Genomic DNA, 22,559 nt, shown 5'->3' on the forward strand with positions numbered 1-22,559 from the left:
CCTAAAAGGTGTGCATACTTTTGTTCTAGCCCAGCTCTAAAAGACCTGATTGTACTAATCAGCTGCTCATCACAGCTCAACAGGTGTGTTAGTGCAGGGTTGGACTAAATTCCCGCACAACCCTTACACTGTAGCTCTCCAGGAGTAAGCTGACCACCTCTGATGGAATTCACTTACCATCATGCAAAAAGAGATTGATTACAGAAAAACGGTTAAAACATAGTCATATTGGCTGTAATCTATATGGTTCAGTGTGTGTGCGTGTGTGTGTGTGTCCATCTAACAGTGTTGAACTAACAGAAGCTATTCACAACAATATATTCACACCACCACATCTTCAAACATTCGCAAACTCTGAGGAAATAAGAAAGAGAAGACACCTGTGAGCAAAAAAGCTAGCAATGTCCACACTGCCACAAAGCCACCAATATCAGCTTGTAAAAAACAGCTCTATAAAAAAAGTGTGTGTGTGTGTGTGTGTGTGTGTGTGTGTGTGTGTGTGTGTGTCTGTCTGTGTCTGTGTGTGTGACAGAGAGAGAGAGAGTGTGTGTGCGAGATAGTAGGCGTGTGTGTGTGTGTGTGTGTGTGTGTTTGTATTTTATCTTGTAAGGTTAACTGGATAGCACAAAAAACATTGTCATTACAATAGAAAAGGTATTTCCCTCTGTTTCTGCCTTGAAGACACTTTGAATTCATCCAATTGATTTAAGGCATAAGTCCCACAGATTTGATCAAAAAGCCCTAGTGGGATTCAACATTGTAATTGTGCCTTTAATCTGTCTTGTCCTACCCCACCCACTCCTGTGTACGCCAACCAATATCTAACAAGCATTGCATATGACCCGTGACGATTATCCCTTTTCTGTTAAAACAGTAGACGATTACTGTTATGTTGAAAAACTTTCACTAGCGGCGGACCCCCCACCCCCAATGTGTGAGTAACAGCAGTAACCATAGTAACCATACATGTCCTGGCTGACACTCTCCTTCCTGAAGCCCCTCCCCCCTGGCCCCTCCCTCAGAAGACAGTGCACTTCTTGCCCCTCTTCTTGACGGGCGGGGGGCAGAGGACCGCGCGGATGGCCTCGTCGAAAACTGTCTTCAGCCCCCTCTGGGTCAGGGCAGAGCACTCCAGGTACTTCACTGACCCTAGAGGCACCAGGCAACAGCCAATGAGAGAGGGGGAGGAAGACAGATGCATATCTGATTGGTCAGGCTTTAGGGGTCAGAAAAAAGGCACATGTACAGGTGAGCAGTAGAGAGGAAGCCACTGGTAGAGCACTGTAGCTTTCTGATTTCAACACCCACATGTGCTCACACAAACACAGACACATTTGGAAATATAGACAGACACACACTTCTTAGCTCTCTCTCTCTCTCTCACATACACACCTATCTCCCTGGCCATGGCCAGGCCCTGGGGGTAGGTGATGGGGGAGAGCTTCTTGTCCCTCAGCCTCTCGATGGTGTCCTTGTCATCCCTCAGGTCCAGCTTAGTGCCCACCAGTATGATGGGTGTGTTGGGGCAGTGGTGGCGCACCTCCGGGTACCACTGCAAGGGTCATCCAAAGGTCAGTGGTCAGATGGTACAAGGTCAACATGTAGAAGAAGGTGTGTGTGTCCAGGTATTGTGGAATGGTTGAGACACTAACCTTAGCTCGGACATTCTCAAAAGAGGCAGGGCTCACCAGAGAGAAACATATCAAGAACACATCCTGAGGGAAAAGCACAAAGAAAACAAATCTCAGATACAGTATTAAACATATATACATATAATACAAAACAGAGTCAATACAAATCATGGTAACATCCTAGTTGTTGTCTCTATACAATCAATAGAAATCACTTTAAGACATAGTGTAAAGTGCTAAATAAATTCAATCCATTAATTTATAACATTCATCAATGTGAACTGGTAACTAAAACTTCAGAAGCCTTGCATTGTCTCAGTGGTTCCTGTCAAGGGTCTTGTGGTGGTTCTAGGGGTCCATTGACATTCGGGGCAGGTAGTGGAGCAGTACAAAACCAGATGGCGTTGGAGCCTCGCAAAACAAGAGTCTTTCAACAGACCACCTGGTGAGAGCTGGCTCAGTAAATAGCCAGTATGGTGCTTAGTTACAGAAAAAAATACTTAAGAACTAAAAACTGTGAGGACTTTTCTACGCCTGTAACTTTTCTACGCCTTGCATAAGGGTCATCCAGATGGTTAGCCTGACATATTCACTGGCAAAACAATGGTGTGGATATTTTATTATTTCTCAGCCTGTGACCGAACAAACTTACAACAGCCTTTTTAATAGGCATTTTCAGTATGCAAAATTAACTTTTAGTTCTAAAGTATACTAAAATAAATAAATGCTAGAATGTCATACTTGATTTGCCTTTCCATGTAGTATAACTTCACTGCACACTAATCAGGAGGAAGTATATTTCTATTTTAGTCCCAAAATGTAATGGAACAGGTGTAGAGAAATGGAACCAATTACAGTGAACAACATGGTTGAGCTACAGATGAAGATTTCTCAGCATGAACGAGATGTAGTATGTTGAAATGTCCTCTCCTCTGTCCTCCACACTTCTTCTCAAAAAAGTATTGGAGGAGAATATCTAAGGGGAAGAACCTAGGTCTTCTCCTCCAAAGTGTTTTGAATAGAAAGCGAGTGGAGGACGGAGGGAGGAGAGGATGCAAGGAATCATGTTTCTAACAATTGAGAAAGGGCTTCAATCATGCTGTGACGTGTCACACTGAAATAGACCCCCTAATAATTTCCTGTGAAGCAGCAGACCAGGCAGTTCACTGTGGGTTTGATAGGGGTGCTGTTACTGATGGAGCCACTGCTGGGAGAGATAATGACAAAAGCACACTGAAAAACAGGAAACTGTGTGGGGAATGAATCAGGCATCACCAGTAAGACACAAGATGGAGGACGTGGATAGACAGGGTGCTCTGTTCAGTGATACAATGTTGGGCCGGGGGGACGAAGGAGAGAGAGAGGGAGAGAAGTGCACAGCACTAACTGGGGTTGAGAGAGAGTGAGTTACCATGTGTGTGTGTGTGTGTGTGTGTGTGTGTGTGTGTGTGTGTGTGTGTGTGTGTGTGTGTGTGTGTGTGTGTGTATTACCGTCTGTGGGTAAGACAGTGGTCTGAGTCTGTCGTAGTCTTCCTGTCCTGCTGTATCCCAAAGGCCCAGGTTGACAGGTTTGCCATCTACCATGACATTGGCAGAGTAGTTATCAAACCTAAGAGGAAGAGAGAGGGGCAATGTAATTTACACACAAACAGACACACACACAAATACACACACACTGATACTCACACTGTTGGGATGTACTCCCCAGGAAAGGCATTAGTTGTGTAGCTGATGAGCAGACATGTCTTACCCACCGCTCTGAGAGAGAGGGAGAGAGAAAGAGAGAGAGAAAGAGAGAGAAAGATATGGTGAACTAAAAGTAGTAAGCATGTAGTAAGCATCTACAGTAAGGGTACATCAACAGTCCACAGCAAACATACCCTGCACATACTACTGTCTTTGATGAAGAAGCCTAACCCTAACCCTAAAATGCCCCCTATTATAGTACGATAACATGATGTCATGATGTAATGGATTCCATATTTCTGCAAAATAAATGCATTTGGCTGAGGTGGGCAGTGTTAGGCTGTTAACTGAGGTGGGCAGTGTGTTTGTTTCCGTTTGGTTGCAACAGCCTCTCTCTCTCTCTGGGGTGCAGTGTGAACACAGACACTGTCCTACATAGACTTTTGGCTTGGGGGCACACTGGCAGCCCACACCCCTCCCCCACACACACATATCAGCTTCTATCACCCGCTGGACAGGGACGGAGGGAATACAAAGTGACAGCTTTGAGAAAAGAAACACACACACACACACACACACACACACACACACACACACACACGAGGAGCATGAGACACAAGACACCCACAAGTACACACACACACACACACACACACACACACACACACACACACAGGATAAGCAGAGCATGAGATGAGAGAACAAGGAAAGGAGAAAGAGGATGTAGGAGTATGAACGACAGAACACAATGATGATACGTATGAGCAGAAGCAAGGAAGAGTGGGGAGGGCTGATATTGGAAGGGAAGGCAAAGAGAAGGATCGGCAGCAGAAGGAGAGATAAGGAAACAAGAAATGAGGGAAAGGAGTGGGGCAGGCTTCAGCTGGCATGGGAGAGAGAGAGAGAAACATAGCCAGTTATAACAAGCAAAAGCACCAATGACAAGAAGCAGAACCAGGAATAGCCAATAATAAGTTTACATACAGTAGAAGAGAAACTGTCGGAAGGAGAGCCAATAAGAATAAGGAAGAGCCGATGGAGGGAACTGATAGGGGACTAGTCAGTGAGGAACCAGCTGGCGTTTGCAAAGATGCCAATGAATAGAATGACTGTGTGTGTGTGTGTGTGTGTGTGTGTGTGTGTGTGTGTGTTCTGACACCACATTCCTAGAGAAAAACATGTAATTCCTCAGAAGACTGAGAAATCATTACAGTCAGCATAATCTTGTATACAGATCTCTTTTGCATCGCAATAATACATGGTACCAAATGTACATGTGGGTATAATAATATACCGTTTGGAGGGTTAAGGTTTCCATTACCCTTCAGTGGGCGAATATACTAATAACATTACTATAATTTCATAAGAGAAATAACACCCCAAATACCCCACACCTTACATTTGTAACAATGTTTGTTTGCCTATTGTGGCAATTTCAATTTAATTTAAGATGTATCGCTTTTCATATGATTTCTAAAAAAAAATACTTCTGTAAGCTACACTGTTCTTTGGCTCGTTTCTATCAGAAACACCAGGTTATACATGGAACCAACAATGGTATTAAAATTGGTTATTCAAGAGGAACAAACAAAAATACCCTTTGTTGGTTCTAGAACCTTTTTTCTAATAGTGTGGGCTACTGATGCTCAGACGAATATGCTACACATCAGTGGGTGCCTTGCCCAATCCACTGACCGAATTCTACTGATGGCTTCACACAGTCCTGTTCAGCTATGCACTACCTCCAGACTACAATATTAGAACCAGACAGCCCCTGTTAAATAATGCAAAAGAGAAAGATACGCTCTCAAGGAAATCTAGTATTTTGCATTTCTGCCTCTACCTCTGCGCCCCCCCGGGAGCAGTGTAGGTGTGAAAACATGACATCATTAGAATGCCAAAGAGCCTCCAGGCAACGTTTCTACATACAGACTTTCAAACATACTCCTTCTCAATGTTTCGCTTTTGGACATTTACAGTCAAATACCTTTAGTTAAGATCCAGATTTTAACACCACCCCCTCATAATTTATTGTGCAAATTGCCACATATCATAGGCAACAATTATCTAGCCTAATGCGTTGATAATATGATATTGTAAGGTAGACCAATAATCAGAAATGCGAAGAATGTTCGAATGTATAAGAATAAGAAAGGAGGGTTTATTTCGAACTGACCCATTCAATCCGCTAGCCACAGCCCTTCTTGCAACAATTGCCCCTTCAAACACACGAAAATCAGCACATTTCAGTTTCACACATGCAAAATGTCTTACCCATCGCCCACAACAACGCATTTGATGGCCTGCATTTGCAGAAATTGTGGTGGTATCCAACGCCGAATTTATGGGTGCGTTAAAATATGGCAATTTGGTTTGATTTCTGATATCGGTGGAGTGGGCTGTTACGGCTGCAGCAGCGAGCAGATGCAACTGCCGATTACGTACGAAATCTTCCGTAAAAGACCGAACGCTTTTAAAGGGAAAGCTACTGAGTAAACTAGTAGTATAGTCTATAATATTTAATCCATCTGTGGCATAAGAAAGTCACCCCAAATGACTGAGCTGAAGTGATGTTGCATTTACAGGATGCTGTTAAATCCCTCTACGGTATCATAACATCGGTTAAATCATGTTTTGAAATGTGTTACACATGATATAATTTGATGTTGTACTGGGGAGCCATAGTAGCCCATGGTTTTATTTGAGATATGAAGGATTGGCGAGTTCACCTCATGATTACTGGTAGGCTATTGTAATTGATCTGCAATGCAATCTGTTTATTTTTTAATGCTTAATTCGTGTAACATAAATACAATAAAAAAAAAAAAAAAGCATGAAGTGACCTTGGAATGAATACATGCCGCACAAGCAAAGCTGGAGTCATTAAACATCCCTCTCTAGTGGGTTCTGCTGCAGTGACGTTAGGCAGGCCTCTGATGAAGGGCATCCAGGTTGACCCAGAGGCTGCATGTGGATCCACTTAGGATGGGGGAAACAAGGTCTACATCAATGACAAACACACACTAAATACACTTACACCAATATGTAAGAATTTATTTTTTATTGCTTGACCTGCCATTAGGACAACCTATACCAAAAAGGATTATAACTTTGAGCACAAACAGTAAAATCAAACCTTGTACAGTCATAATAAGGATAAGAACAACAATAGAAAAATGGTCCTCTGGCGAAACCCACAGCTCGGTGGCGGCTGCAGGCTTGTTTTTTTGTTTTGTTTTTTTACAAACGTTGAGAGCTTGAAGAATGGGAGCGGTAAGCAGAAGTCTCTTTCTCTCTAAGCCCTGATTACTGTATCTAAGGCAAAAATCTATAGTCAACGTTTTTTCCGTTTGGATTTCGTACTGCACCTGTACAATAACAAACATTGTCTGGGTCGCGAACACACTGGTAAAGCTATGATGGCGATTGTTAGTCGGTCTCAAAACACCTCGCTGACCGTCTGGTCAGAATACTGTTGTTAGTGAATGATGACTTAGAAAAAGGAACATGATAGGACAAAAAGCAAGCCACTAGATATAAAAGGATAGATGGTAGTTCACTCAATGTTTTTAACATAGGATACTCATAGCTTGGGAAGAAACGTAATAGAGGCCAACAACTGCGTTTCCAGAAGCCAATATTCCCTTTTCTCTACTTTTGCCATAAAACCAGAGTATCTTCACTTCAACGTTGGCATCTTAGGTGTGGGACAAGATACACTGCCCGACAAAATTCAGTCAATTCAAACAATACATCAAGGACAATTAACAGTAAATATCAAAGACTTGGTAGTGAACCCGAACTTCTAGCGAGGCAATGATCGTTCCATCCAGTCTGAAGTTGAAGCGCCTTATCCAGCGCACCCGATGGTGTTAAAAGCAACATGATGATGTCCAGAACTAAGAGATTGAAGTTCCACTTTAGCGAACTACTTCATACAGATTCCTGTCAATATAAATCTCAGTTTTGATACCTTTAAGACGTTGCTTGAGAATATAACACCAGTAACTTGAAACCTGTATGGTTAAGAGAGGTTGTTCAATAGTCACTGTATATTACAAAATAATCATTGATGGCAAATGTTCAGGATACAACAACAAATGTTTGAATAGACCCAAACATCAAATGCACACGGTACCAAACTCATGGTGGTGGTGACACAGAATCCTTTTGGTTTTAATTCTATTAGAGACTGGAACGCAGGCACTTCTCAAAGACGGCAACGAGACAGAACACACAGCGTTCGGTCTTCAGAATGGTCTGTTCCTTTCACCCAAGACAGAACTCTTACAGTGACCCACAGCAGATCTAATAGAGTAAAGGAATACAGAACAGAGAAGCAAACGTACCATTTATACACTGAAGAGTCCACCTTGAAGTTCTACCCGCCCTGGCCTTTATAAACACTAAAATCATACTGGGGAGAATTATTTCGTATCTACGCATGAATGCGATGAAATCACAAAATATGATTACACGGTACCATAACGAATTGCAGTTAATGGGCAAGAAACGACAAAAGACCAAGACTTTTCAATAAATAGAGATAAGTTATACTGTTTAGAAAGCTGTTTATGGCACAGGTCATCTATCATTAAGTCGTCAAGCTTGACACAGTACCATGATGACAAATTAAATCAAATTAACTTTACATTTCTGATAAAACTAAAGCTCTGTGGTATGCCTCTTATGTTAAGGGCGAACGGTCAGATGAATACTGAAATTGAATTAAGACTCTGGTCAACTTGACCCTCAAAGTAACTCCTTTCATGTTCTACCCAAATCTGCTCTGTGACCACACTTTTAAGGTCTTTTTGAATGACCAGGGGGTCATTCATGACAACATGAGGAGAGGACAGTAACACCATTCAGAATATGGGACAATGACAGCAAGCTGTTGCACAGCTGTCACACACAGACACACACACGTGAACGCACGCACAGGGGATAACCTTGGATATGGACATCATCCCAGGCAGTCACTGTCCGCTCTGGCAACTCCACCTCATGTTTAGAGTGAGTGTGTGTCACTGTGTCCGAGACTAGCACAAGGAATGTGTTTCCACTCAGACATAGGGTCACACACATCATTGGAAATTGAATTGCATTATGCTCAGAATACTGGAGTGGATTCCACAAGCTCTCCTTGCACAGGCAACAATACAACACACCCCCCCAAAACTTCCTAGCAGAGTTCCACCTCTTTAGAAGGTACATACAGGACTTAGAAGGAACATAACTGACTTAGAAGATCACACATCGACACCTTCCCTCTAACACAGCACACTCCGGTTCAATGTGATGGTGTAGAAACCACAGCTTCATATTTGGCACTAGCTTGGTTGTGGCTGGCATGAACTGTACTCTAACTACTTCCAGGTCAACGTTCAGCGGAACAAACCATTCTTCAGAAGCTAGAACTCGAAGACGGCAAACAGATGATAGAATTCATCCCCACTGTAAATACATGGGACAATAAAAAAACAAAAAACAGAGAGGGTCTACACGCGTAACATGGGTAAGGAAAGAAAATGCAGTCTGATCACAAGAGGTAAAGTCAAGTCAAACCCTCACTCCTTTGAAATACTAGGACCAGTAGCGACATTGAACAATGAACTAGCAGACGCATATAAACTGTATGTGTGTGTGTGTGTTTATATGTATATATATATACACACACACACACACACACACACAGAGCATTTTATTAGGAACAGTATACTAATACAGGGTAGGGCCTCCCTTTGCTCTCAAAACAGCCTCAATTCTTTGTGGCATTGATTCCACAAGATGTTGGAAACATTCCTTTGAGATTCTCATCCATGATGACATGATTGCATCACGCAATTCCTGCAGATTTTTCAGTTGCACTTTCAAGCTGTGATTCTCCCGTTCTACCACATCCCTAAGGTGTTCTACTGGATTCAGATCCGGTGACTGGGAAGGCCACTGAAGAACACTGAACTCATTGTCATGTTCATGAAACCAGTTTGAGACAACTTTTGCTTTGTGACATGGTGCATCATGCTGGAAGTAGCCATTAGAAGATGGGTAAATTGTGGCCATCAAGGGATGCACATGGTCAGCAACAATACTCAAATAGGCTGTGCCATTCAAGCGATGACTGATTGGTATTAACGGGCCCAAAGTCTGTCAAGAAAACATTCCCCACACCATTACACCACCTCCACCATGAGAAGGTATACAGGTGTTCCTAATAAAGTGCTCAGTGAGTGTATATATATATATATATATATATCACAATGTGCAAAAAAATATGGTTATGGTCATTTACCCCTATTATATATTCATATATATAAGCTGTATATGTGCAACTATAACAATAAAAAGAGCACATTATGTCACCATAGACAGAATGATGTTTTTCACTTCTACTAAGTACCCTAGAAAAAAAATAAACTGTTACAAACAATTAAAAACGCAAAGTATAACATGGATAAGCCTTTGGCGTATCTATTCAAAACATTAAGCGAGTACCTGACAAAATCACTTCAATACCTGTTTTTGTCTTTTTAGACCCCTGACATGAAGAGTATTTCATGACATTGCCTTTCAATTCTTGCTTTCTTCTTCTTCCTGCCCTTAAGACAGTCTCACCAAAGAACAATACTATGTAACACATTCACTCCATGTCATCAATTTTGAGCCACTCGTATAAACATCAGCAAACAAAAGAACTAAATCCTAACGTGGCTAGGTGTGTGCCACTCAAACCTTCGCACAAATTTCCCCTCAACAACACTGAACAATTCAAGCTAAACATTTGAGATTTGTGCATATTTCTCAAGTTAGGATTGGGCCAATAGAGAACATGATGGTAAGAGATCCAGAATCCTAATCTCTATGGGACCTGGTCATGTTCTTCTCATCTTAACCCCTCATCTGTGCCTCCTGAACCTTCCAGAGGCACACAAGTCAAACACCCTTTCATTTGATTTCCCATTTTACAGAAAAAAAGCCTAAAAGCCTATCAATAAGTGTCAAAGGAATCTGGGGTACATACAAAAAAGTTTTTAGGAGAAAATGACTTGGAGACATATAAGCGATCATGGGTGGGCATCTGGGTGTGGGTAAAAGTGTAAAGAGAGTACAAATAAGAAAATAAAGCAGATTTGCATTGGTGGACCCTGCGGTTAATGGGGGAGGAGCAACGGGGAGAGGGGCTCAGACAGAGAGTGACACGAAGCTGTTGTACTGTTGGATGTTTCTCTTCAGGATGTCAGAGCAGGGCCCCAGCACACGTTCAAACCGTGGGCGGTCCAGCTTCACGCACTTCAGGGGACCACGGGAGACCACGGTCGCGGCGCGGGGGCGGTTCATCAACAGGGAGATCTCGCCTACAAGGCGGGAAGGAGAAAAACCATCAACACCAACAACAACATAAAAGGAAATTGTTCAACATAAAAAAAGAAGAAAAAAAATCATCCCCAAAAGGTTAAGCACATTAGAGACAAAAATAACAAACTGAATAAATCTTAGCACTTAAATATTCCCATGTTTGACTAAAATCCTCATCAATCAACATGTAATTAAGGTGCTATAAATATTGATAAAACACAGTAATACAATCATTTCTCTGCATACAAGACCTGAACTATAAAATACCAATTTCCAGAGAAGATGGGATCTTCAATTTGTACTGATATTACACTCACCAAAGTAGTCGGAGGGCCCCAGCCTGCCCACCTCAACAAACTCCTCATTCTCTGACCGTCTCTGAAGCACTGCCGCTGAGCCCTGCACAGAGAAAAGGAACTCAATTCAACGACTGTTTTTCAGCATGAGAGTGGAAGGGCACAACACAGTTGGACCAGTGACAGGCTAAAGGAGGCATCAATCTTCTTGTTAGCTCTGAGAATATTAATGTTGAACCTCTCACCCGCACCCACGCAAACATACATGTCTGAGTTTAAACAGACTCTATGGCAGTGAGCCTCAATCCTGGTCCTGGAGAGCCACAGCACCACAGGGTTTTAATCCAAACTTAGCACTGACACACCTGGTTCAGCTAATCCAGGTTTTGAAGATCAGTTGATTAGTTCTATCAGGTGTGATAGCACTAGGTTGGGACGAAAAACAGGACCCACTGCGGCTCTCCATGAACAGGGTTGAGTATCACAGCGTTAATGAAATCAAAATGGTAAATAATAATAATTAATAAGGATTGGGTGGGTTCCCTCCTACCTCTAGGATGATGAAGAATTCATCGCCCGGTTCTCCCTGCACCACAATCTTCTGTCCGTCCTCAAACTGCACCGTCTCCAGAGCATCAGCCACCGTCAGCCTCTCCCACTTGTCCAGGGACTCTGCAGAGGGCAAACGAAATTACTCAAACTGTCCACCAGGCGGTGCCAAATACTCAGTAAAAACTAAGAACTTATTCGCTCAGAGTAAAAAGAGAGAAATCATAAGAAAGACCAAGGGTTGTCTGTTCGTAGCACCCTGCTTTGTAAACTCTACTCACACAATATAAAACGAGGTTAGCACTGTGTAATGTCTGAAGTATATGGTTGTTACAAAAGTTGCCATTGCCAAATGAAACAAAGAATGTGTGTGACTCCTCACCTAAAATGGACACCTTGCTGAGGAATTCCTCATACATCTTGCGTTTTCTCAAAGTGCTCCCCTGAAAGAGAGAGTGTGCCCATTAGGAAATAGATAACATAACCAGCTGTTGCTTTATCAGAAGAGCAGCAAATTGACCATATGCAATGAGGAATTCAAGTACTTTGAGACCTTGCGAAAAGCAGTACACAAATACCACCAGGTAAAATTCAAGGTTCACCATTAATATTCTCCTGTAGCTGTCTCTGTCGATGCCCCACAGTTTGACGTTGGACTTGGCTCTGACTGTGGCTGCCCTGGGGGTCCCATAGATCAGGGCCAGCTCTCCGAAGCTGCCCCCCTCCCCAATGCTGGTCACCCACTCGTTGTTTACGTACACCTGTATGAGAGGGAGTAAGAGCCCCAACATCACCAATGGACAGAGCAGCGATGTGATTCTGTTCCACTGAGAAAATGCGGATACAAAGGCTAAGAATGTAGATACACAAATAAACAGGTGATGTCATCTGTTATTTTCAAGAAGCCATCAAATTTTGATGACGGAGTGGTATGGCTGTTTACAACAGGGCAGGGTTACCATACTATGCCAAACATTCTATCTAACAATTCCATGAAGTTTTGCCTTCATAGTTGAGACCATAAGAAAACATATACTGTATCAATATTTTCTGAATATCCCATGTAAGGAACAGTTACATACATTCTAAACTAAATGGCTAAATACAAACTAAAGCAGCAACTTACGTCCATCTCTCCCTGATCAATGACGTAGAAGTTGTCTCCCTCATCACCTGAAGCACAGAACATCAGATATAAGGCGTGTGTTGTGATTAAATTATAGCAGGCTGCTTACCTCATAGCAGATATAAGGCATACCAATGTTGTGAAGACGTAACAAACCTTGCTGAATAACTGTCTCCCCAGCAATGTAGGTGACTGAAAACATGGCGTCAAATATGTCACTGCAAATGAAGAGTACACAATCAGTACAATTAAAAACACTGAAAGAAGAGTTATCCTCCTTAGGTAGCCTACAGTCGTCATGTTACCTTCTCTCATTGTCGTCCAAGTGAGCAAACAACACATTCTTTTCAATAGCTTTGGCTAAAGCAGCCATTGTTTTGTAGTCTTTAGGGATAACCTGGAGAGAAAAAAAAGCAGTCAGATTAATCAATGTCCAACAGGTAATAATTTGCACCACAGGCCATGAGACTATACTGATGTCATGCAAAAGAATATCAATACTACATAATTCCCATTAATATCACAGCACATCAACATAATAGATACAATTGCAATCTTATATCATCCACAATCATCTGTTTGTCCAATATGAGTAGTAGTAACAGTTGTAGGGTGCACCTGTAGCGTGTGATTGGCTGAGGGCTGACCCCTGACCTTTCTGACGTAGGAGGTGGCGTCCTCCTCGGTGTAGACCTCAGCGCTGATGGCGCCCCTACGGCGGCGGCCCTTCACCACAGGGTTCATGGGAGGGGACACCTCATCCTCCCGCGAGTCCGAGCGCGAGTTGGACTTCTGCTGGCTCAGGATCTGCTTGGCCTCCTCCTGTTGAGGGCATCATGTCAGTTAGGTTAGAGGCCAGTTCAAAAATATATAACTTATATTATGTTATGTTATATATTGTTCAACTGAAGATGAGAATGTGCCCTTGTTTAGACTGTACTTATCACACTGAAAAAAAACATTCCTGAATATAAAAATCATTGCCAGATCACAGGAAGACTATGGTCGAACCGTTGTCTATTTTCATGGCAGCAGCAACACAGAGAAGGATTCTCTCTGCTCTTACGTCTTGATGGTACTTCCCAACACCATTCCAGTACACAGTTTGAGTGAGCGTATTCCCTTCCTCTAGAACCAGACTCCCACCCACCTTCTCCAGCCTCTCGAAGTACTCCTTGAGGAAGGCCATGGGCCTCTCAGGCCTGGAGGTGCACAGCTGGACGATGCAGTCCTTCAGCAGCTGCTGTATGTTGTGTTTCTGCACGTAGAGCTCACACTCCCGCAGGCTCCTCTCCTCCTCGCTGCTTGTGCTGCCCGACGCCATCACAACCTAATGACCTGACAGAGAGGGATAAATAAACAGCCAGTATTTGGTATTTGTTCAAAGAAGTGGACACCATGTGAGGTGAGGAAGAGAGAGAGAGAGGGAGAGAGGGAAGATTGAGCGAGTTTGATAAACAGATGGAAACGACAACAGTGTGACAGTAAGGGGGGGGGGGGGGTTGTTTAAGTTTGATAAACAGAGGGTAGCAGCAACAGAGCAGAATGAGGTTGTGGAAACAAAGGGAGAAAACGATAGAGACAACAATTGCATGCAGGCAAGTAGAGGGTAAACAAAAAGAAAAACAAGGGCGGGAGTTTGGTTGGACTTGTCACAAATTGAGCATTTAGCCATACTTCTTCCATTTAGTCTCATGTGGGCAGTGGACAATTAACTACACAACTAACATTCCTCCTAAATCGGCATTGCGTTAGCCAGAAATAAAACATTCCAGCTAAAAAAAAAAACAAGACCATCTTCTCTCTCTCCTTTCATAGAGAGACTGCGCAGTAAAATCGTGATGGAATCTGACAGACATGCAACAGCAGGGTGCCAAAACATTCTCAATATCACACTGATGGTGAGGGACAGTATAGCCTACTGAGACTGGGTTAAAAGAGAGAGAAGCCAAGAGCAACGTCCAAACAAAAGTATGCACTGCAAATGTCCGTTATGTCAATACAACTCTAGCCCTGCAGCAAGTGCAAGTATCCCTCCTGATTCAGAATGTATTATTAGTGGTCTGTCAAATGAATTGATTTGGATAATAGAGAAAATCTAAACACAAACTCTACAGGTGGGTGGATAGCCTGGTGGAATTGGCAAGCGATTTAATCGCAACACTTTATTAGCTGAAATATCATCACGTTTTGAAAAAAATGAGAACGTTAGCTAGCTAAGTTAGCATAGCTAGCTGGCTACCGAAGAACATCTTTCTCTAGTCTAGTCCAACACCCTTCCTGGGTAGGCAGCTACATTAACTAGCTCGCTCACAAACGACTCAGGCTCCGTCCTAACATACTGCAAAAAGCACGTTATTGTCTTAAATATATATGCTCATATATACATGTTCAATGGTAGAGACAAAAAAAAGACTTCAATACGTTGAAGGTAGCTCAGGCCGACAGAGGTCTTTTCATAGCGAACAGCCATCTTGAAAAGCTAACTAGCTAGCTAGCTAACTTGCGTTATCATAACAACTGGGGAAGGCGAGAGATACAGATCCTAATCAAGCGATCCTACCTCACAAGCAATTCCTCAGATTACAGCACAATTATTCAGAGGAAACATAAGCAATATTACTTACCAAACCCGATGTAAATACTCTCCTAATTGTCACGATAGTGTTCTTTCTGACGCTGATAGTTCTTCGTCCCTGTTTTTTCTCAGTCCTGGATGGAAGGCTGCCCTACCGGAAACAGATTTGGACCAATCGAAAGCTGTCATTGACGTCAATGCCTTTAAAGAGCCATGTATTGTTTTTACATGTTTTTGTAGTGCCTGCCAACACTTCAGAGACAGTGAGTGTTATGACAACAGATATTTAGTTTACACCATCAACGGAATTTGTTGGTGTAGCATCACAAATGTTCTTGTGAAACTATTATAGGGCCTAGCTACACCAACACTAATGGCACACATCTTGATTCTCAGGAGAGGTTCCTTTTGTTCATATGATGAAATTAACTTATAAAATACTTCTCTCATGTATAATAAAGTGGTTGAATAAACAGAGTAAGTATGCTGATGTTGACCTGTTTCCATAATTGATTGTGTCTGAGGAATGTTCACAAACCTGGATGCTAAGAATTTTAAACATGATGGATATCAAACAGTCATCTCAAAGTATGCCTGTAGGTTGTTCTCCTTGGCTTGTCCCAGGTGCTTGCTCAATAGCTGTGTACACAGACACACCCTCTCACTCCTTCTCTCTCTCTCTCTCCTTCTCTCTCCCTCCCTCTCTCTCTCTCTCCTCCCCTCTATCACTCCTGTACGTGTCCTCACCAGTCCTCCACTGCAATGCTTCATTCGTGTCGACTGCCCAGAGTCCGCGAACACAGCCCTGCAACCACTACACTCACACAAGGGAGTAACCCAATACCTTAACAGCAGCAAAGGTAAGAGCCTTCATCTGTCCTGTGTCCTTGTGTTCTTTTTATAACACCTTGTCATTCCTGTTCACTGAAGGAAGAAGTGCTTTTGTTTTCCTTGTCTGTTACATCTAAGCTCCTTCTCTTAGTTTCAAATGGTTTCAGAGGTGTGTGTGTGTGTGTGTGTGTGTGTGTGTGTGTGTGTGTGTGTGTGTCTGTGTGTGTATGTGTGTGTGTGTGTGTGTGTGTGTGTGTGTGTGTGTGTGTGTGTGTGTGTGTGTGTGTGTGTGTGTGAACCGTAATCTTTATGGTGATTTAGTCCGATAAGGGGCCACCCTCAACTCCCGGGCACAAGATAATGAAAGCCCATGCAGAAATGTGTTGCAATTCCATTTATCAAGGGCATCAAGATTAGAGACGCATTTGAGGCAAATAGATTGTACTAAAGCATTGGAGGCAGAGGCATATAAAAGCAATGAAATGCAATATGACCAGTTTGAAATGGTTCATACTGTAGGATCAATCAGGAAATTCCCCCAGTGTTCTGAGGGTCTTCAACCAAGTTCTTATTCATTCACATTATAAATATGTATCTACAGTACAGTATATAAAAGACACATCCCTTATTCAGATATGAAGGCACCAGATAGAACTGTATCAACACAGGAAACAGGCAAGAAGGAGCTTAGATGTATCAACACAGGAAACAGGCAAGACCCACCATGTACAACTTAAAGGTAGCAATTTGGTGTGTTTGCATAGTGTGTGCAAAGGCTGACAAGGTTCACTGTTATTTTTGAGTCATTGCTCAACTCACTAAACTAACACTGGCTTAGTGGTCATGGTCATGGAAAGATAAAAAAGCAATGCAGACACTCAACAATCTGGTCAATGAAGTCTGTAAAAAGGGGTTTTAATAACCTTATTTCTACAACTGTTTTTCATCAGCGATCCTCAACAATCTAACCCAACCTCTCTCTTTCTCTCTCTCTCCCCTCACCCTCATCCCTGATTTTGCTGCAGTAGATTTCCAAACAATCCCTGACAAGACATTCCTCTCCTAGCAGCATTCCACAGCCCGCTTTGTTGAGACATGTCTCTATACAGCTTTGGGCTTGAGCCCCTGTCCTGCCACGCCTGGAACAAAGACAGAACCCGTAAGTGAAACAGCAAACCAGTCTGCCCGCATTTCAATCTCCCAGTAAAGCCAGCGGCTTGGTGATGCCTACTCATGTTGCAGTCCGAGGATGCATTTTCTCCTTCTTCCGTAATTGATGTCCATTAAAGTTGTCTGCAGATCCACAGTTAATCTGATTATCAATAGAAGGAATATAATGGACATCCATACCATATATGCATTTGACTGCACTCCAACAGTTACTGTAATTGCAATTGAGAATTTACTCCCATGGTACTCTCCCACTATTCCCTTGCATTACTAGAAATATAGTAACCCCAATGTTCTATCTCAACAGTCATTTGTTTATTTATTTGTATTTCATACATTAAATGGGAGAATATGCTACTGTATATCTGCTGTAGACTATGCTGGAGCTTGCTACTGAACACACAGTATCTTGCCTACACCATTGATGTACTGCTGAATGTGTTGCTAGTAGTTCTACGCATCAAATAGACATCGCTAGTGAATGAAAGATATCGTACTTGTGTTGAGATGTCTCCTCCCCACAGAGATTGCCGTGAGTCCCAACAACAGCTTGGTGATCATCTATGAGAAGAAGGGCAAGGAGTGGCTCAAGATCCATGAGTTGACAGAGCACAGTGGACGCATCACAGGTACTGACACAGAGAACCAGGAAGGGATTAGTCATTCACTTTACTTACTCACTTTGAGTTAAGACCATGGATATCATTGTAGCAACACTTACAAACATATGAATGGTCCATTGAATAACCATTATTAGCTTGGGTGCTAGGCTGAGAATTTTGTCAACAAGCAAGAACAACATTTCTAAGGCTAGCTCCAAAGCTGACATTTTGTACTACAAATGGAGAAGTGAGCTGATGTAGGCACCCACCTGCTCTCACTTCAGTTCTCTTTGGCTTTTGGTCAAATTAATTGGTTTGACATATGGCATAATTAGTCAATATCACTAAAACACATCAACACTGATAAATGCTAGACAAGTTGATAAACAATAATACATTTTCACAGGTATCGACTGGGCTCCGGAGTCCAACCGTATTGTGACATGTGCCTCGGACAGGAACGCATACGTGTGGACCCTGAAGGACAGTGTATGGAAGCCCACCCTGGTGCTGGTCAGGATCAACCGGGCCGCCACATGTGTGAAGTGGTCTCCATTGGAGAATAAGTTTGCCCTGGGCAGTGGGGCTAGACTAATCTCTGTGTGCTACTTTGAGAAGGAGAATGACTGGTGAGAGATAAGAGATCATCAATATATGATGGAAACCTCTTTTACATACTGGAATTTTGCTGCATTTTGCCGGTTTTAGTCTAATGTGAAAGTGGTCTGAAGTTTGAATGCACTAAAATCACAGCTGGTAATTTTACTTGCCAAAACTTACAGTATACTGTTGCATGAAACACTAGGTGAAGAAAAAGCAGAGTACTTTGGGAATCTGTCATGTAACCTTCATCCTTTGACCCCTGCAGGTGGCTAAGTAAGCACATCAAGAAGACAATCCGCTCCACAGTGCTGGGTCTGGACTGGCACCCCAACAACATCCTGCTGGCTGCAGGTTCTTCTGACTTCCACTGCAGGTTAGAATGATAATGTCTGCTACAGAGGACACGTTTGTGTCCAAGGCACTCTCAAGACCCAGGCACTGGGTGGCCCACATGCAGCATGTTGTTCCCAGGTTTATTCCCAAACCTGGCTTGACACCTCCATATATAAACCAAAGGGCTTGATATTTTAATAGCCTGACATCACTGTGTCTGTGGGCAACAGAATGCTTTGGATGTATGGGAGTGCCTGCTATAAGTGGATGTAGGTACAAACCAGGGGAGGCTGGTGGAGGTAAAAATCGAGGAATGTTTATTTAATGGATACCATTCCTCATTCTATTCCATGCATTACAATGAGCCCGTCCTCTAATTTCTACCTCCACCAGCCTCCACTGGTACAAACTGGTCTGTTAACACTTACCAAATCACTTTCCCAGGGTTTTCTCTGCCTACATCAAGGACATTGAGGACAAGCCAGGCCCCACAGCCTGGGGGGCGAAGATGCCCTTTGGGGAGTTGCTGATGGAGCACAAGGACTGTGGTGGCTGGGTGCACAGCGTCTCCTTCTCCCCCAGCGGAGACCAGCTGGCCTGGGTGGCCCACAACAGCAGCATCAGTGTGGCTGACGCCTCCCAGGGAAAAGAGTGAGTCCCCAACAAAGGCAAAATGTCCATGTACATGTATATGCATTATAAATTAAACATTTTGGGGGGTTCTACTATGTCCATAGTTAAAACATTGTCTATCGTACAGTAGACAATGGGATTCACCTTTGGGAACAGCAATTCTGAGAGGGATTATTTTCATTCTCAAAGAGTAAATCCCAGCCTTAGGACATTAGTTGTGTGCCAGTGGTCTTATACTGTCGGTGCACCCCAGTAGTCGAAAGAGGCTTCCTACCCTTGTCTCCTTTCATTCATCTGCACTGACAGGTCTCAAATCCCAGGCCCTGTGTGAATACTATTGAGAGTGACTTGATAGGTGTGAGTTTAACAATGGTTATGTAGCTGAGTTACCAAGGAGCTCCACCTTCAGTTTAGATCAGTGATTACACCAAGTAAGTAAGTAAGTAAGTAAGGAATAAAGGAAGGCTGTCCTCTCTGTTTACTCTCTACAAACCAAACATATACTGTACTAACAACCTCTGACCCATCTGTTGATTTCAGGGTGACCCAACTGACAACGGAACGCCTCCCTCTTGTGAGCGTTCTCTATGTGAACCCAACTGAGATTGTTGCCGCGGTGAGAGATACCTTTCTTGTGTTTGCCTGTCATATGGACTGTCTCGCTCTCATTCATTCCCTATTTATCTCTGTCTCTCTGTCTCTGTCTCTGTCTCTCTCTCTCACCCTCTGTCTCTCTCTCTCTCTTTCTCTCCCTCTCCCTCGCTGTGTCTGTCTGCTGGAAGCTCTTTAGTACTGCTTATCAGATAAGAGTATAGTAAGTGTAGGTTTGCCAAAAGCCAATTAGAGCACACCAGGAAACATGAGACAGATGCTGTTTGGGACCTACTGCCCAATAGCTCCTGCTGTACATGAGTATGACCTTGGGCGGTAGGTCCCAAATAGCAGGTTCGAGGCCTACTGGTAGGTCATAGCCATTTAATGCAGGGTATTGCTCATCCTCCTCCACTTTACATCAACTCTCCTAAACAAAAAGATCAATAGATAAGATCACTTTACTGTCTTTGTCAATTTACTCATGTTTTATTGATCCAGCCATGTCCATTAACAAATTACAACCATTTAAAATGGCTGTCTGGCTAGAGACCTGCATTGCAGTGGCAAGGATTGAGAAGAGGGGTATACTATTTAAAAACACTGTCAGTGATTTCTACAGTAGGGCCACCAACCAAATGTAAAGAATGGAGCAAATACATGTTAACCAGAAAATAGCACTTGATTTTTGTAACATATAGTATCTAGTTGTGCACAAGGAATGACATTGCACGAGAGCAGTATTATTTTTTTTAAAACATGATTTGAGGCTATATGTCATTTATTACTAAGACATTCACTTGGAGTTTGGCTCCCATTCCAAGAGCTGATATATCCTTTCTAAAGTCTTGACACTGTCTAATGATCCTTGTCTCATTTCAGGGGCATGACTGCTGCCCATACCAGTTCTCCTACAAGGGCCCGGGCAGTCTGGAGTTTGTGAAGAAGCTGGACATTCCCAAGCAGACTTCCAAGGGAAGTATGTCCGCCATGCAGCACTTCCGAAACCTGGACAAGAAAGCCACTGACGATGACAGCAACGAGTTGGGCTGCCTGCACCAGAACAGCATCACGTAAGAATATGTTCTATATCCTACATCCTATACTATATCCTATAGTGTGTGTGTGTGTGTGTGTGTGTGTGTGTGTGTGCATGTGTGTGTGTGTTTGTGTGTGTGTGTGTGTGTGTGTGTGTGTGTGTGCACGTTTGTGCATGCGTGTGTGTATCTATATCTGTAAAACATAATATTACAAATATTCTCGAAAAATGTCCACCAAATGTTAGTAAGTCTTTCTTGGCTTGTCTCCTGCAGTCAGCTGTGTGTGGTGTCAGGGGAGAGGGCCAAGGTGGACCAGTTCAGCAGTGTGGGTCTGGATGGCGCGATGGTGCTCTGGGACTTTAAGGTACAGTACTCACCTTAGATGAACAGGGATCAATACAGAGGATGATGATTGGAACTGACTGGGTATCCAAGAAGCATACCCCATAAGGGCAAACTGTGTATAAATTAAGCGCAGAATTACGTTTCATTGCTCTGGATATCAGGATGCTCCAGTTAAGTGCATACATACAGTATATTATTATTAGGAATCAGCTGCAGTAGGAAACTAGCTCATTTTCACAGCCATCTGGTATGTGAGACAAGTAAGTCCTCAGCCACTAATGCAGCATGATGACACTATTTTACACCATCAATATCAGCACATTCACAATACCATCAACTACTACAATTGCAGTGTGTTTCTCATTCAGAATTCACAGGCAGACTGCATCCCTTAATAACACTGTAATAAGCTTGTGTTTATATTTAATGTTATCTTTCCATCTGTGCAGCACTGAGTCCATGGAGGTTGGAGGAGTCTAGAACAGGAGTCACTGTGCCCTTGGTGTGACCATCACTGTTTCAGAGGATCAAGCCGAATCCTTCAATGAGTTATTTTCACATCACTGCCAATTTACCATAGGCCTATTTGTTTACAGAGAAACATGTATAGCATTGATGTGTTAATTTCCAACTGGAAGAGTAGGCCTACACAACTGTGCAACATCACATCAACATGTTATATTCAATATAATATTATTGGTGATGGGAATCAATAAATCAATACTTTTAAACAAATATGCTTTGTACCGGTTTTCCATATCATTGTGTTGGTTCATTTCACTTTCAATCCTTTCCTTGTATTTAATTTATACAAAAGCTCCCTTTGGCAAGTGAGTCTAGTAAGCCTGCAGTGCAGAGTGCGTATACAGGAATAATTAATGAGTGTAAATAGCATTAGGGATCATTTGTGAACTGTTGAATTAGCTACTAAATGTTGTGTTTATGTTGCTACAGTGTATCAAGATGCAACAGCAGCCGGAAGGCTATGTCCTCGGTCACAGGGAAAGTAAATATTTACGGAATATTTGAAAGACAAAGACAGTCTACAAGAGTTTTTCTCACAACACTTTAGGCGAACCGCTGTCATTGGAGACCACCGCCCACTGTTTTTAAGAGCTTGGTTATGAATAAAATTTGCTACATTAGGGGTGTTGCCAAACCACTAGGTTCTCTTTACCGTTGGAGC

General features: G+C 42.7%; 3 protein-coding genes across 6 annotated transcripts; 1 reads left to right on the top strand and 2 right to left on the bottom strand.

The window, feature by feature from the left end:
- Nucleotides 1–1,018: 1,018 nt before the first annotated feature.
- Nucleotides 1,019–5,626, bottom strand: rac3a (Rac family small GTPase 3a; the record flags this gene model as incomplete). Its single annotated transcript, XM_083676185.1, has 6 exons — nucleotides 1,019–1,149; nucleotides 1,393–1,552; nucleotides 1,653–1,715; nucleotides 3,123–3,240; nucleotides 3,318–3,389; nucleotides 5,592–5,626. The coding sequence occupies 6 exons, from the start codon at nucleotides 5,624–5,626 to the stop codon at nucleotides 1,019–1,021; spliced, it is 579 nt and encodes a 192-aa protein (XP_083532311.1).
- A 735-nt stretch (nucleotides 5,627–6,361) lies between these two features.
- Nucleotides 6,362–15,387, bottom strand: prkar1aa (protein kinase, cAMP-dependent, regulatory, type I, alpha (tissue specific extinguisher 1) a). Of its 2 annotated transcripts, none has more exons than XM_083677636.1 (11): nucleotides 15,275–15,387; nucleotides 13,798–13,985; nucleotides 13,302–13,469; nucleotides 12,953–13,044; nucleotides 12,804–12,865; nucleotides 12,648–12,694; nucleotides 12,124–12,282; nucleotides 11,904–11,964; nucleotides 11,523–11,644; nucleotides 10,994–11,075; nucleotides 6,362–10,675 (listed from the first exon to the last, which is right to left on the bottom strand). In XM_083677636.1, the coding sequence occupies exons 2-11, from the start codon at nucleotides 13,969–13,971 to the stop codon at nucleotides 10,503–10,505; spliced, it is 1,140 nt and encodes a 379-aa protein (XP_083533762.1). In that variant the 5' UTR covers nucleotides 13,972–13,985; nucleotides 15,275–15,387; the 3' UTR covers nucleotides 6,362–10,502. The 2 variants fall into 2 exon arrangements, with proteins under 2 accessions (XP_083533762.1, XP_083533761.1); XM_083677635.1 differs by having other exon boundaries at nucleotides 13,266–13,469.
- Nucleotides 15,388–15,926: 539 nt separating this feature from the next.
- On the top strand, nucleotides 15,927–22,108 carry LOC310809987 (actin-related protein 2/3 complex subunit 1A-A). 3 transcript variants are annotated; one of them, XM_083677554.1, is made up of 10 exons: nucleotides 15,927–16,085; nucleotides 17,085–17,215; nucleotides 17,751–17,855; nucleotides 18,235–18,457; nucleotides 18,697–18,804; nucleotides 19,209–19,415; nucleotides 19,938–20,013; nucleotides 20,871–21,061; nucleotides 21,302–21,392; nucleotides 21,823–22,108. In XM_083677554.1, exons 2-10 carry the CDS (start codon nucleotides 17,152–17,154, stop codon nucleotides 21,826–21,828), a joined length of 1,071 nt encoding a protein of 356 aa, XP_083533680.1. In that variant the 5' UTR covers nucleotides 15,927–16,085; nucleotides 17,085–17,151; the 3' UTR covers nucleotides 21,829–22,108. The 3 variants fall into 3 exon arrangements, with proteins under 3 accessions (XP_083533680.1, XP_083533681.1, XP_083533682.1); XM_083677555.1 differs by having other exon boundaries at nucleotides 15,929–16,085; nucleotides 17,082–17,215; XM_083677556.1 differs by having other exon boundaries at nucleotides 15,963–16,057.
- Nucleotides 22,109–22,559: the final 451 nt, after the last annotated feature.

This window comes from Argentina silus (genome assembly GCF_951799395.1).
Source record: "Argentina silus genome assembly, chromosome: 9".
Lineage (NCBI taxonomy): Eukaryota > Metazoa > Chordata > Actinopteri > Argentiniformes > Argentinidae > Argentina > Argentina silus.

What these genes read in the sequence shown, in the direction of transcription:
- prkar1aa (XM_083677635.1), bottom strand. Translation starts at nt 13,971, where the DNA reads ATGGCGTCGGGCAGCACAAGCAGCGAGGAGGAGAGGAGCCTGCGGGAG. An exon ending in CAGCCAATCACACGCTACAG is followed by an intron (nt 13,045 to 13,265) that starts GTGCACCCTACA and finishes TTTTCTCTCCAG; the next exon opens with GTTATCCCTAAAGACTACAA. An exon ending in GGGGCCCTCCGACTACTTTG is followed by an intron (nt 10,676 to 10,993) that starts GTGAGTGTAATA and finishes CCCGCCTTGTAG; the next exon opens with GCGAGATCTCCCTGTTGATG.
- LOC310809987 (XM_083677554.1), top strand. Translation starts at nt 17,152, where the DNA reads ATGTCTCTATACAGCTTTGGGCTTGAGCCCCTGTCCTGCCACGCCTGG. An exon ending in GACGCCTCCCAGGGAAAAGA is followed by an intron (nt 19,416 to 19,937) that starts GTGAGTCCCCAA and finishes TGTTGATTTCAG; the next exon opens with GGTGACCCAACTGACAACGG. An exon ending in CTGCACCAGAACAGCATCAC is followed by an intron (nt 21,062 to 21,301) that starts GTAAGAATATGT and finishes TGTCTCCTGCAG; the next exon opens with TCAGCTGTGTGTGGTGTCAG.